General features: G+C 40.4%; 1 protein-coding gene across 1 annotated transcript in view; it reads right to left on the reverse strand.

Moving 5' to 3' along the window:
• The window catches only part of FLT4 (fms related receptor tyrosine kinase 4), a 336901-nt gene that overhangs the window by 22194 nt on the left and 299299 nt on the right, over nt 1-15408 (reverse strand). The window contains exons 24-26 of the mRNA XM_089670245.1: nt 7132-7243; nt 6912-7011; nt 174-279 (exon numbers count right to left, since the gene is read on the reverse strand). Of these exons, the coding sequence (XP_089526371.1) occupies nt 174-279; nt 6912-7011; nt 7132-7243 (318 nt within the window). The remainder of the gene's footprint in view (nt 1-173; nt 280-6911; nt 7012-7131; nt 7244-15408) is intronic.

Genomic DNA, 15408 nt, shown 5'->3' on the forward strand with positions numbered 1-15408 from the left:
ATGCTAACAAATTCATATGGGTACAGTGTTGCATGACCGCGCAATTGTCATTCAAAGTGTGATAGCACGGAAAGCTGAAAATTGCCCTGGACAGGAAGGGGGTAAAAGTGTCCGGACTTGAAGTGGCTAAAGTGGAATGTAGCAGAGACAGAGAAGTAGTAGTTTAAACATACCTGCTGGACATTCTCTTGCAGCAGGTCACCCAGGATTTCCACTAAGTCAGTAAATGTTGGCCTTTCCTTAGGATCCCCATGCCAGCAACTCAACATGATACGATAACTGTATGAAACACAAATGCAGATATTAACATAAAAACATCTTGTAAAGACTCCTATTTCAACATATGGGATACTCGGGATGCAATGTTTCCATAACAGCCAATATCAGCATATGTGCAGTGGTATTCATCAAGCAAACTAATGGAAATATGAGTAAAGAATATTTATTTCAGAAATTTAAATTCTAAGAGAACTAGTCTTGTAGCAGTCATGTCATTTACCTGAAACCGTGTGACACTGCTTAATATAGTAGTACTGTATACTGTGTCCTGGTACACAGAGTCATGTGCAGGTGCGTATTAAAAGTAAAGGGACCTTTTCACACAACATACCTTATGAATTATAGAATAAATTGATATTATTTCTTAACAAGTTAAGTTCTTACACCTCAGTACACCTTATGGATCAAAGCGATATTTACATTTCAGCTATGGGCCTAAAGTAGCGCTGGTTATGTGCCCTGTATCTCCTGCAGTTTCCTCTGAGATACAGTAGTCTTTGGTCCTTACTTCATTTCAGAAGGTCTTCAGAGTCGAGCATGACCAGAATATATGATATCATATAGAGTACCTTGCTCCAAGTTGCAGCAACACCATAGGTCTGGGACAGTAGGATATAGGTTATGTAGAACATATGGGGCCCTGTACCACATGGTTAGGATTTCAAAATTGGTCTGCAGCAGATAAGTACAGATTGAGGTTTTCAGTGAGAGATCTAAAATCCTTTGACACTGTTGCATAAAGGAGCCACCTAAATCACAATCCCAAGGGGTCAGGTATGAAGCTTTGTAGTCTTCTGTCGGTAACACAAGTTGGGTGTATTGTATGACTAAAGAATCAAATAAATGAAAATAAAAGAGTGAAATTATCTACTCCTCCCATTTTTTCAAGCAGCACTGTGTTAATAAATAATCATCACCATATGCTCTGCTTGAAAGATTGGGAGGAGTAGATAATTGCACTCTTTTAATTTTCATTTATTTGGTTCATGATTTATTCTTTAAGGCAGCAGCACTGATTTTGTCAGTTGTGTATTTCCTAAGCACAGGGTGAAGTGGGATTAGTTTATTTTGAACTCTGGGAATTTATTGTATTATGGCTAAAAAATGTCTGGGTTGGTCTGTACAGATACAAAGCTGTTCAAAGGGGCTCACTGGTCTGGTAAAAAGTGTCAGAGAGGGTAGAGGGAAGAGCAAATATTTAAATTGGGGCACTTTCTAAAGGTCTAGGCTGTAGGAGTCATTGATTTTTCGTGAGATCTTCTATAGTAGATCAAAGGTCGTAAAGTGTGAGGTGCTGACTTTCTTTTCAGAAATAAGGAGATGGATCGGGTCAGAAAGGAAGCTGAGGGTAAATCTTGGGTTGCCAATAATCAATAAAGAGAAGATCCAATTGGGAAGATAGCCTATTTCGCAAAGGCCTTAAAACAGGTGCCAATGGATGTTCCAATGGTAGGATGTGAATGCTCCAATGGTAGGATGCAATTTTATGGGCATGGCGAGGCTGCCATGAGTACATGGGTATGGAGAGGGGATATTTAGGAGCGAGAAGAGAATTTGTGCTCTGGGAGGGGTAATTTTGGGGTAAAGAGAATCTGGGCATGGGAGGGCATTTTTTCTTTGGGGGGGAGGGGAATGGAGGATTTTTGAGGGGAGAATGTTTGCGCTGGGAGGGTGATCTGTATTGAGAGGAGTGATTTGGCAGGAGAAGAGGAGGGGGGCATTTTTTCTTTAGGGGGGATTTGAACTGGAATGCGGAATAAAATGGAGATGATTTATGCAGGGAGGTTGATTTGGGAAGGAACGATTTGTGCTGGGAGGGTCTTTTTGGGGGGAGAGAAGATTTGTGCTGGGAGGGAAGATTTGGGGGGAAGAAGGAGGAAGATGATTTGTGCTGGGAGTGGGGATTTCAGCAGAAAGGGACATTGATACTGCAAGAAGGGGGGAATTTTGCATTTTTGTTTAGGGATATTTTTGGTTTGCAGAGGGAATTTGTACTTGGGGGGGAAGTACATATCAGTGTGGTTTTTTTTTGGGGGGGGGAGGGTAAAGTAGGGTGGGGGAATATTGCTTGCAGGGTGAATTTTGCACTCTCTTGACACCTACAGTACAATCTGTGTGTTTCACAACCTTGACTCCTCATTTTGTACTCCTAGCCCCTGCATTCTGTGCATTTTATACTCCTGGCCCTTGCACTTCTTCACTCTGTTTTACATTGATTACCTCTGACCAAAGTGTTTATTATATCAACAGTTGGTAGTTGGTAAGCAATCCCTGACTATTTCAATAAAGTTCTTTTTTAAGGCAGGCTCAGATGACGTGTTAGCTCTGTTTATTTTCAGTGTGCACAAAAGCATTTGTAATGGAAAAGTTTCTTCATTTAAAATGAGACAATTCTAAGACTGATCTTTGTGAGCTGCTATGTTCAAAGCCAAAAGTACCAATAAAATCTACCCTGTGAGCATTGAATAATTAAATAACTCACTATGCACCAAATGCAAATCCCATAGAATTCAGCATTACTGTATAATAGAAAAACAAAAGACTACTCTGCAGTGCTATTGAGTGCAAACATAATTCAATAAAACTTTTAAAATACAGTGCAAGTAATAATAATATATAATATAACATCAACTCCTTTTCAAAACATCATGCTGTGCTTTATGCAACCATCCATGCTTAATCCAGCAGTAATAAGTGACCACTTCACCACCAGCTGTTTGCTGGTGGCATAAAGCACAGCATGATGTTTTGAAAGGACTTGATGTTATATTATACTTTACTATTATTTTCACTATATTTTAAAGGTTTTATTGGATTAAGTTTGCACTTAATAGTGCTTCACAGTGGTCTTTTGTTTTTTTTTTATTTTAAAATGATTGTCCCAAGGTTTATACATGTTTGTTAGACTTTCATTTTTGGCATAAAAATCAAAGCTCAGTTTATGGATTCAAGTAGTATATATTTAACTGTATCCCTTTAAGCCCTTCCCACTGTTAATGCAATTTGGCAACACCCACTCTTTGCAGTGGCACACTAGATGTACTGCATTATTAATCTCTTTAGGGTGCCAAAAGGTACCCCAGATCATTTACAGTCCTAGAAACACCCCTGATTTGACAAGTACTTTTTCACACAATGTGCAACAAGATGAAAAAAAAGTAGTTCCTGCCTATAAAAAGTATACATAGTTAGGTGTCCTCTTTTCATGCAGCGGTAAATTACCGCTGCTCAGTTCTCCGGCATTCTCGGCCTTTTATGAAGCGGTGTAGATCAGTTCTCTGAACGCAGGGAGAGCGAACTACAAATGCTGGAAAACAGCTGCTTAAGAGATCAGTCAAACACCGTTTACTAAGCAGAGGTAAATTGTCGCTGCTTCGGTTCCTCCGATTCTCCAGCTTGGGCTGGGGAATCTTCAGGGAGAACACAGATCGCCAGTGAAGGGCTGACTTCGCTCCTTCATATACTGGCCATCTGTGTACTGAGATGATCAGCAGAGAACATGTTCTCCACTTATCATCTCTGTTTCCTAAACCACAAATGATTGGAGATCAGCAACGATCCTCAGGATTGCCACTGATCTCTGTTTCATAAAAGGACACCTTAGTGTTCTATAATTTTCCCTGTTTATACAGACATAAACAATGTGTTCCTATTACTAGGCATAGCAAAATTGTATAAAAAATACATGAATGGTTTTTTTTAATTGTGCTTTTCTGAAATGTGTCCCTAACAAAATTGATTAAAAGGAAATAAAAAAAAAGATTAATAGTGGTAAAAAATAAAATAAAAATATCAAGTGATCGAAAAGTACAGTTAAGGAGAGAATGGGAGTACGAGGTTAAAAAGGCGGAGGAACAGGGGCTGGGTACACTACACAGATCCATGGTATTTAGATTACGTTTTCTTGAGCATGTGTAGCATGCCTAATATCCATAAATGGGGAAATATGGGGCCAATTAGAATTAATTTTGCTTAAGACAGAACAGTTCAAGATCAAGTCCAGCAGTTGCAATAGGTTACTTAAAGCCCATCTCTGAGCAAAATGAATTTGGAATGACCTTTAACCTTTCTTTAGCAATATTTTACACTGCACACTGGGACTTGTAGTTCCATTCCTGCTACAAAATATCGCAGGACTGGCTTGTTTATAAAGATCCTGGCTTCTCTGCTCAGTCTATTATCAAACATCAGGGTCTCTTTATGGTCAAAGGAAAAACAGAATTTATTTCTCTTTCCAGATGTAGATTTTTCCCAGGAAATGAGTCCTGGCTAGCACTGTGAAAAGTGTCTACCGGGGATGTCTATCTCAAAAGCGTCCTGTGTGATAAGGAACCTCCCAGCACAGATTATTATAAAGCAGCAGGGTTGGCATGACAACAACTTATTTTAACCCGATTCCTGGTCACCCAGGGGGTTCTTTGAATACTGGCCAGGAACACTACAAATACTTCTGTGGCATGTTTTGTAGCTGTCAATTGTCTCAAACGTTGCCAACTAAAAACAAATTTGATTGTTATCAAAAAGAAAATATTTCTGACCAGCGGCAAAAAGATATGAGAGTAGAAACTGCCTTTTTAAATTAATTTTTGTTTTACTGGAAAGAGCGTCACCCAGTCATCGTGGAAAGAGCTTTAAGGGTCCATTCACACTTGTGCGTTGTGGCACAAAAAAAATTAAACCTCCCTCACCCACACATAGGAACATAAATGTATGTGTCGAGGATTCCTATGTGTGTAAATATTGATTGCGCTATGCATGTTATATATTGCATCGCACACCAGAGTGCAAACAAGAATTCTAGAACCATTATTCATAGTTTACTCTAAATTAATGACCTGTAAGCGTTTTGAAAGTGTCTCCTATTGCAAATTTTGGTTACCGATGTTTGTCACCGTATTACAGATGCTTGCAATTTTATGGGTTGATGTGTTTGGTATCTATTTCATCGATGCAACTTCATCTTTTACATTGTGCTAAGCAACTACAACAATTTTATTCTCCAGGGTCTCTGGTTTTAGAAAATGTATAATGTATGTGAGTTTTAAAGTGATAACATGCTATACGTACCTGCTCTGTGTAGTGATTTTGCACAGAGCAGCCCCAGTCCCCTTGTCTCAGGTCTCCTGCCAGCATTCCTGACCCCTTCCTCCTGCCTAGGGCCCCCATGTCAAGCACCTCTCTATGGAGGCACCTGAGCAAACTCGCTCCTGACCTGCTGCTCTGTGTGTCCATTCACACATGGAGCGCAGCTCGGCCCTGCCGACCGCTCTCTACTCATTGGCTCACTGGCTACGATTTACAATGGCTACCACTGCTGTCTCACCCAATGAGGAGGGAGAGACCCGGGAGAGCCAAACTCTTGTGCACATTGCTGGATTGAGAAGGGCCCTGGCCCTGGCCATGTGGGATCTCCTGCATGGTAGGGGTTGGGGAAAGACCTGGCAACCTACCCTGCAAAAATAATTGCTAAGAGAATTCATGGAAAAATTCGCTTACGAGTGATGGTCCATGTAATCGCCAAGGGTCGGACACGACTGAATATATATATATATGCCACTGCTGTCTCACCCAATGAGGAGGGAGAGACCCGGGAGAGCCAAGCCTCTCGTGCACATCGCTGGATTGAGATGGGTCTCAGGTAAGTTTTCGGGGGTGGGGGGGTGCTGCACACAGAAGGTAAAAAACCTTGAGCCTTTGCAACCACTTTAACTAATCTTCAGGTCTAAAATGTGCATTTTACCATATGTACAGAAAAAAACCCCACAGATCTGGAAATGAAAGTGTGAAATGATAACTAAAGCCTGGAACAAAAATGTATATAGTTGTATTGCAACTTACCAGATGTACTGGTGGCTGCAGTAATTTTCTTTTCTTAGGCTTTTGTTCCTTTATTTTCACCTGGAGATCCTGTCAGTAATACATTTCCAGTTCTACAATGGCTATGCATACTCCTCCACCGTATCTGTGGAGGAAGCTGCGGTTGTCACCTAGACTGGACTACAAACCTGTCTGCCACTTTTCACCTCCATTGCATAGGAGATGAGTTTGAGATTAGTGATTTACAGAAGAAAGATTCGGTTTGTTTTCTGTTCAGCTTAAAGGAAGCAACCAGTACACTGCATTTCTGGTAAAATCAGGAGGTATTTTTTGTATTTGATGTTCTGAAAATGCTTGAGAAAAAAACTTAATGCAGCCACCACTTAATGCAGTCCTTCAGCACTTGGGTGCCCCAAAACTCAGGGTGCTATAATGATCAAGTTTAACACTTCCCCATAGCACTCAGCATTGGCCAACCCTTCCCACTTCTTATACGTTCCTACTGGACGGTCACTATGATAGGTAGCCCTTACTGACCAGTAGAAACATGTAGGTGGCAGGAAGGGGCAAAGCAGTGCCTGATATTACCAGAAAGCTTCAAACCTGCCTGTTACATTACATATACAGTATGTACAAACTGAAATGCCTGTCCATGCAGATATGGTATTTCAGCATTACATAGATGCACGTAGGGTGAATCGCTAAGCTTGTTACAATAAAAATACCAGTGCCATTATTAGTTTGTTTGTCATCCTAATGCCTTAAGCTGCCAGGAGTATGTGTAACAATATTTCCCTTTGAGTATCAACACATACATGTCCGTTGTGGCGTATTCTGGTGCCCGCATGCGCGTTCCATCCTTCAGTCTTTGGCAGAACTCCTCATTGATTTGTACACCGGGATAAGGGGATGCACCTGGAAGCATAACATGAAAACATTACCTTTTGTGTGCTGTGCACTGTTCAGCTATCTTAGCTTTCAGCTGCTTTTGAAAGTTCAACACTTGATATAAAACAATTTTCATTGCTTACTTACCAAGTGAGAATATTTCCCAGAGAAGCACTCCAAAAGACCAGACGTCACTCTGTGTCGTGTAAACCTTATCAAAAATACTTTCCGGCGCCATCCACTTCAGAGGTAAACGTGCCTGGGAGGTATTGTAATGAAAATAGCATGTATTAAAGTTGGCCTCATGGAGTATCAAATTTAAGTTTAAAATTTTTGCTGTCATTTATGATTTTACGCATAATTATAAACTCCTAATACTGTCATTACAATTCAAAATTACAGTCTTTCTATTAGAAAGAATATACAGTTGGAAGAAAAAGTATGTGAACCCCTTGGGATTACGTGGAGTTTTGCATGAATTGGGCTTAAAATGTGCTCTGAACGTAATCTAAGTCACAACAATAGAAGAACACAGTCTGCTGAACATAATACTACACAATCATTAGATGTGGCCATGGTTTAATTTCATATAACATGTAAACATTCACAGTGCAGGGAGGAAAAAGTATGTGAGGCCCTAACTTAATGACTTCTTCCAGAGCTAATTGGAGCCAGGAGTGAGCCAACCTTGACTCCAATCAGTGTGATGATATTGGATGTGTTGCTGACAGCTGTCCTGCCCTTAAAAAACACACACCTGTTTTGGGTTTACTGGTTTCAAGCAGCACGGTCTGATGTGAACCATGCCTCGCAGAAAAGAGCTCTCAGAAGACCTACGATCAAGAATTGTTGACTTGCATGAAGCTGGAAAGGGTTACAAAAGTATCTACAAAAGCCTTGATGTTCATGTGTCCACGGTAAGACAGACTGTCTACAAATGGAGAATGTTTAGCACTGTTGCTACTCTCCCTAGGCGTGGTCATCCTGTAAAAATGACTACAAGAGCACAGCGCAGAATGCTGCATGAGGTAAAGAAGAATCCCAGAGTGTCAGCTAAAGACCTACAGAAATCTCTGGCACATGCTAACATTTTTGTTGACACATCTACAATGAGGAAAACATTAAACAAGAATGGAGTACATGGGAGGACACCACAGAGGAAGCCATTGCTGTCCAAAAAGAATATTGCAACACGTTTGAAGTTTGCAAAAGAGCACCTGGATGTTCCACAGCACTACTGGCAAACTATACTGTGGACAGATGAAACCAAGATTGAGTTGTTTGGGAAGAACACACAACACTATGTGTGGAGAAAAAAGGCACAGCACACCAACATCAAAACCTCATCCCCACTGTAAAACATGGCGGAGGGAGCATCATGGTTTGGGGCTGCTTTGCTGCCTCAGGGCCTGGACGGATTGTTGTCATTGATGGGAAATTGAATTCCAGAGTTTATCAAGACATTTTGCAGGAAAACGTAGGGCCATCTGTCTGCCAACTGAAGCTCCGCAGAGGATGGGTGATGCAACAGGACAATAACCCAAAGCATACAAGTAATTCAACAAAACAGTGGCTGCAACAGCACAGAATACGCCTTCTGGAGGGGCCCAGTCAGAGTCCTGACCTCAACCCGATTGAAATGCTGTGGCATGACCTTAAGAGAGCGATTCACACCAGACATCCCAAGAATATTGCTACACTGAAACAGTTTTGTGAAGAGGAGTGGTCCAAAATTACTCCAGATCGTTGTGCAGGTCTGATCTGCAACTACAGGAAACGTTTGGTTGAGGTTATTGCTGCCAAAGGAGGGTCAACCAGTTATTAAGTCCAAAGGTTCACATACTTTTTCCTCCCTACACTGTGAATGTTTACATGTTATGTGCAATTAAACCATGGCAACATCTAATGTTTGTGTAGTATTATGTTCAGCAGACTGTGTTCTTCTATTGTTGTGACTTAGATGACGTTCAGAGCACATTGTATGCCCAATTCATGCAAAACTCCACGTAATCCCAAGGGGTTCACATACTTTTTCTTGCAACTGTATAACCTTTTTTAAAGCGCATGAGGAACTAAATTAATATCTTAAAACTGAACTCCAGGCAGATATAGGAGATACACATGAATGCAGCTCTGTAAATACATAATTAAATATATATATTAATGCAAGCAATGTAGGCATCTAAATGTGGCTTTGTATCAGCCTTCAGCAGAGATAAGGGAAGAAGTTGGAGAAATAGAACAAAGAGTCAATTATGTGCGTTTCAGTGAGCATGCTGATTAGAGGAAAGAGCAAAGATGGGGTAGAGAAGAGACCTGTGATTGAAAGTAAAACAGCAGCAGATAAAGATTGGGTCTATTCCCCTGCTAGATGGTGCTCTGCTGTGTGGCAATGTTTAAATCCCAGGACTGCATGGACAAAAAAATAAAAATCCCTTGACAGTTATAAAGCTCTCACATGCATTTCCTTTATGTATTTAGCTATTTGCAGTTGAGCTGTAAAGCAAAATTGTAGTGGGAAAAATATGTAGGCAACCATTGTTGTCCTTCCTTCCTAATGTCCAAACATTGCAATGTATTTCAGTTTGTATCTCAAAAAGTGACCCTCGCCGATACTCCTACTATCCCATCTAAGGTGTCCTTTTATCATGCAGCGGTAAATGACCGCTGCTCAGTTCTCTGGCATTCTTGGAGAAGACAGTTCTCCTCTGAATGCCTTTTTATGAAGCGGTGTAGATCACTTCTCTGAATGAAGGGAGAAGCGATCTAAAAACGCTTTCAATGCTGGAAAACGGCTACTTTTACTATAATCTTGTGAGATTACAATAAGAGATCAGTCAAACACCGTTTACTAAGCAGTGGTAAATTAGCGCTATTTCGTTTGCGGTTCCTCTGATTCTCCAGCTCTGAGCTGGAGAATGTGGAGGGAGAACACAGATCGCCAGTGAAGGGCTGACATCGCTCATATACTGGCCATCTGTGTGCTGAGATGATCAGCGGAGAACATTTTCTCCGCTGATCATCTCTGTTTCCTAAACCACTAATGATCTGAGATCAGCAATGATCCTCAGGATTGCCGCTGACCTCTGTTTCATAAAAGGACACCTAATAGTACTGATTCATAAGGACTGTTGAAAGCTCTTTATCGCCTGGATACAATGTCAACATTCTCCTTACTGGGTTGTCTGGAGCTATTTGTTTCCATTCCAAGGTCAACCAATAGATTGCTTGAGGGTTGTGCCATGAAAGAAGGAGACAAAAAGTCCTGCCTATAGCCTATACGTACATGTACTGTAGATAGGAAAGCAACAGGAATGCAAAAAGGGAATATTTTTTATCCATTTAGAGCAGCCATTCTCAAAAAGGGTTCCTCCAGAAAATGCTGTAGGGTCCTTTAGCTGTGGCTGACTGACCTCCTATCTGATGAAGCATGCATAGTCCTGGGACCTAAACCACTTGGCAAAAGCAGCTGCATGACCCCAATGATCTTTTTTAGCTGTCTGTGTGGCATTTGACCACCATTGAAATGGGGGCATTTTTCCTAATGACCTCCAATGAATAAAATTTAGCAAAGGTTGCTTAACATCTGAAAAATATTTCCAGAGTTTCTGTTGAGTAAAAAAAATTGAGAAAGGCAGATTTCTTTACTTTCTGACATTCCCTCTGCAAAAGATATTAATAAGCTGTCATAGTTACTTAAGCTCTTTGTAGCCTGCAGGAGATACTATATACACTACACTGCTTTGCTAGCTAATTCTTCATCTATCTACTTCTGTGCCCAACAGCATCTCATTTAAGCAAATCATGAAATAGCAGATTGGTCTCAGATAGAGATGAGCGAATCGAACCAGGCGAACCGGAATTCGAGTCGAATTTCAGGAAATATTCGATTCGCGGCGAAACCGAAATTTTGCCTACTTCGGGTGCGCGAATCGAACATTTCCCGATCAGCCGGCAAAAGTGTCCCTGCAGTGAGCTCCGCTATTTCTGACAGTTCTCTGACAGAAGGAACACATGTTTAGCGGTTGAAACATTGTATCTATTAGTTTACATTTAGGATACAGATGTTTCAACCACTGTTCATGTGAAGAAGCTGTGAGAGAACTGTCAGAAATAGAGGAACTCTGCACATACACTTTTTGCCGGCTTGGAATTATTCTTCTTTTCATCCTACTTCTTCTTCTTCTTCATCTTCATCCTCAGAAGAAGAGGATGAGGATGAGGATGAAGAAGAAGAAGAAGAAGTAGGATGAAAAGAAGAATAATTCCAAGCCGGCAAAAAGTGTATGTGCAGAGTTCCTCTATTTCTGACAGTTCTCTCACAGCTTCTTCACATGTACAGCGGTTGAAACATCTGTATCCTAAATGGAAACTAATAGATACAATTTGTATCTATTAGTTTCCATTTAGGATACAGATGTTTCAACCGCTGTACATGTGAAGAAGCTGTGAGAGAACTGTCAGAAATAGAGGAACTCTGCACATACACTTTTTGCCGGCTTGGAATTATTCTTCTTTTCATCCTACTTCTTCTTCTTCTTCTTCATCCTCATCCTCATCCTCTTCTTCTGAGGATGAGGATGAAGAAGAAGAAGAAGCAGTAGGATGAAAATAAGAATAATTCCAAGCCGGCAAAAAGTGTATGTGCAGAGTTCCTCTATTCTGCAGATACACTTAGAGGAGCTCTGCACATACACTTTTTGCCTGTTTGGAATTAATCTTATTTTCATCCTACTTCTTCTTCTTCTTCTTCTTCTTTATCCTCATCCTCAGAAGAAGAAGAAGAGGATGAAGAAGAAGAAGAAGAAGAAGAAGAAGTAGGATGAAAATAAGAATAATTGCAAGCCGGCAAAAAGTGTATGTGCAGAGTTCCTCTATTCTGCAGATACACTTAGAGGAGCTCTGCACATACACTTTTTGCCGGCTTGGAATTAATCTTATTTTCATCCTACTTCTTCTTCTTCTTCTTCATCCTCATCCTCATCCTCAGAAGAAGAAGAAGAGGATGAGGATGAGGATGAAGAAGAAGAAGAAGAAGAAGAAGAAGTAGGATGAAAATAAGAATAATTCCAAGCCGGCAAAAAGTGTATGTGCAGAGCTCCTCTAAGTGTATCTGCAGAGCTCCTCTAAGTGTATCTGCAGAATAGAGGAACTCTGCACATACACTTTTTGCCGGAAACCGCTGTATGGAGGGAATGTCCCAGAACTGTCAGAAATAGTCTATTTCTGACAGTTCTGGGACATTACCTCCATACAGCTGTTTCAACCGCTGTATGGAGGGAATGTCATAGAACTGTCAGAAATAGACTATTAATGACAGTTCTGGGACTGTCCTTCCATACAGCGGTTGAAACATTGTATGTATTTGTTTCCATAAATGGATCCATTTATGGAAACAAATACATACAATGTTTCAACCGCTGTATGGAAGGACAGTCCCAGAACTGTCATTAATAGTCTATTTCTGACAGTTCCATGACATTCCCTCCATACAGCGGTTGAAACAGCTGTATGGAGTGAATGTCCCAGAACTGTCAGAAATAGACTATTTCTGACAGTTCTGGGACAATCACTCCATACAGCTGTTTCAACCGCTGTATGGAGGGAATGTCATGGAACTGTCAGAAATAGACTATTAATGACAGTTCTGGGACTGTCCTTCCATACAGCGGTTGAAACATTGTATGTATTTGTTTCCATAAATGGATCCATTTATGGAAACAAATACATACAATGTTTCAACCGCTGTATGGAAGGACAGTCCCAGAACTGTCATAAATAGTCTATTTCTGACAGTTCTATGACATTCCCTCCATACAGCGGTTGAAACAGCTGTATGGAGTGAATGTCCCAGAACTGTCAGAAATAGACTATTTATGACAGTTCTGGGACATTCACTCCATACAGCGGTTGAAACATTGTATCTATTTTTTTCCATAAATGACATTCTGCAGATACACTTAGAGGAGCGCTGCAGATACACTTTTTGCCGGCTTGGAATTATTCTTATTTTCATCCTACTTCTTCTTTTTCTTCTTATGAGGATGAGGATGAAGAAGAAGAAGTAGGATGAAAATAAGATTAATTCCAAGCCGGCAAAAAGTGTATCTGCAGCGCTCCTCTAAGTGTATTTGCAGAATGTCATTTATGGAAAAAAATAGATACAATGTTTCAACCGCTGTATGGAAGGACAGTCCCAGAACTGTCATAAATAGTCTATTTCTGACAGTTCTGGGACATTCACTCCATACAGCTGTTTCAACCGCTGTATGGAGGGAATGTCATGGAACTGTCAGAAATAGACTATTAATGACAGTTCTGGGACTGTCCTTCCATACAGCGGTTGAAACATTGTATGTATTTGTTTCCATAAATGGATCCATTTATGGAAACAAATACATACAATGTTTCAACCGCTGTATGGAAGGACAGTCCCAGAACTGTCATTAATAGTCTATTTCTGACAGTTCCATGACATTCCCTCCATACAGCGGTTGAAACAGCTGTATGGAGTGAATGTCCCAGAACTGTCAGAAATAGACTATTTATGACAGTTCTGGGACAATCACTCCATACAGCTGTTTCAACCGCTGTATGGAGGGAATGTCATGGAACTGTCAGAAATAGACTATTAATGACAGTTCTGGGACTGTCCTTCCATACAGCGGTTGAAACATTGTATGTATTTGTTTCCATAAATGGATCCATTTATGGAAACAAATACATACAATGTTTCAACCGCTGTATGGAAGGACAGTCCCAGAACTGTCAGAAATAGTCTATTTCTGACAGTTCTGGGACATTCACTCCATACAGCTGTTTCAACCGCTGTATGGAGGGAATGTCATAGAACTGTCAGAAATAGACTATTAATGACAGTTCTGGGACTGTCCTTCCATACAGCGGTTGAAACATTGTATCTATTTGTTTCCATAAATGGATCCATTTATGGAAACAAATAGATACAATGTTTCAACCGCTGTATGGAAGGACAGTCCCAGAACTGTCATAAATAGTCTATTTCTGACAGTTCTATGACATTCCCTCCATACAGCGGTTGAAACAGCTGTATGGAGTGAATGTCCCAGAACTGTCAGAAATAGACTATTTATGACAGTTCTGGGACATTCACTCCATACAGCGGTTGAAACATTGTATCTATTTTTTTCCATAAATGACATTCTGCAGATACACTTAGAGGAGCGCTGCAGATACACTTTTTGCCGGCTTGCAATTATTCTTATTTTCATCCTACTTCTTCTTTTTCTTCTTATGAGGATGAGGATGAAGAAGAAGAAGTAGGATGAAAATAAGATTAATTCCAAGCCGGCAAAAAGTGTATCTGCAGCGCTCCTCTAAGTGTATTTGCAGAATGTCATTTATGGAAAAAAATAGATACAATGTTTCAACCGCTGTATGGAAGGACAGTCCCAGAACTGTCATAAATAGTCTATTTCCGACAGTTCTGGGACAATCACTCCATACAGCTGTTTCAACCGCTGTATGGAGGGAATGTCATGGAACTGTCAGAAATAGACTATTAATGACAGTTCTGGGACTGTCCTTCCATACAGCGGTTGAAACATTGTATGTATTTGTTTCCATAAATGGATCCATTTATGGAAACAAATACATACAATGTTTCAACCGCTGTATGGAAGGACAGTCCCAGAACTGTCAGAAATAGTCTATTTCTGACAGTTCTGGGACATTCACTCCATACAGCTGTTTCAACCGCTGTATGGAGGGAATGTCATAGAACTGTCAGAAATAGACTATTAATGACAGTTCTGGGACTGTCCTTCCATAGAGCGGTTGAAACATTGTATCTATTTGTTTCCATAAATGGATCCATTTATGGAAACAAATAGATACAATGTTTCAACCGCTGTATGGAAGGACAGTCCCAGAACTGTCATTAATAGTCTATTTCTGACAGTTCTATGACATTCCCTCCATACAGCGGTTGAAACAGCTGTATGGAGTGAATGTCCCAGAACTGTCAGAAATAGACTATTTATGACAGTTCTGGGACATTCACTCCATACAGCGGTTGAAACATTGTATCTATTTTTTTCCATAAATGACATTCTGCAGATACACTTAGAGGAGCGCTGCAGATACACTTTTTGCCGGCTTGGAATTATTCTTATTTTCATCCTACTTCTTCTTTTTCTTCTTATGAGGATGAGGATGAAGAAGAAGAAGTAGGATGAAAATAAGATTAATTCCAAGCCGGCAAAAAGTGTATCTGCAGCGCTCCTCTAAGTGTATTTGCAGAATGTCATTTATGGAAAAAAATAGATACAATGTTTCAACCGCTGTATGGAAGGACAGTCCCAGAACTGTCATAAATAGTCTATTTCTGACAGTTCTGGGACATTCACTCCATACAGCTGTTTCAACCGCTGTATGGAGGGAATG

Source organism: Staurois parvus, unplaced genomic scaffold, assembly GCF_062004578.1.
Source record: "Staurois parvus isolate SC_StPar_1 unplaced genomic scaffold, SC_StPar_1.0 ptg000088l, whole genome shotgun sequence".
Lineage (NCBI taxonomy): Eukaryota > Metazoa > Chordata > Amphibia > Anura > Ranidae > Staurois > Staurois parvus.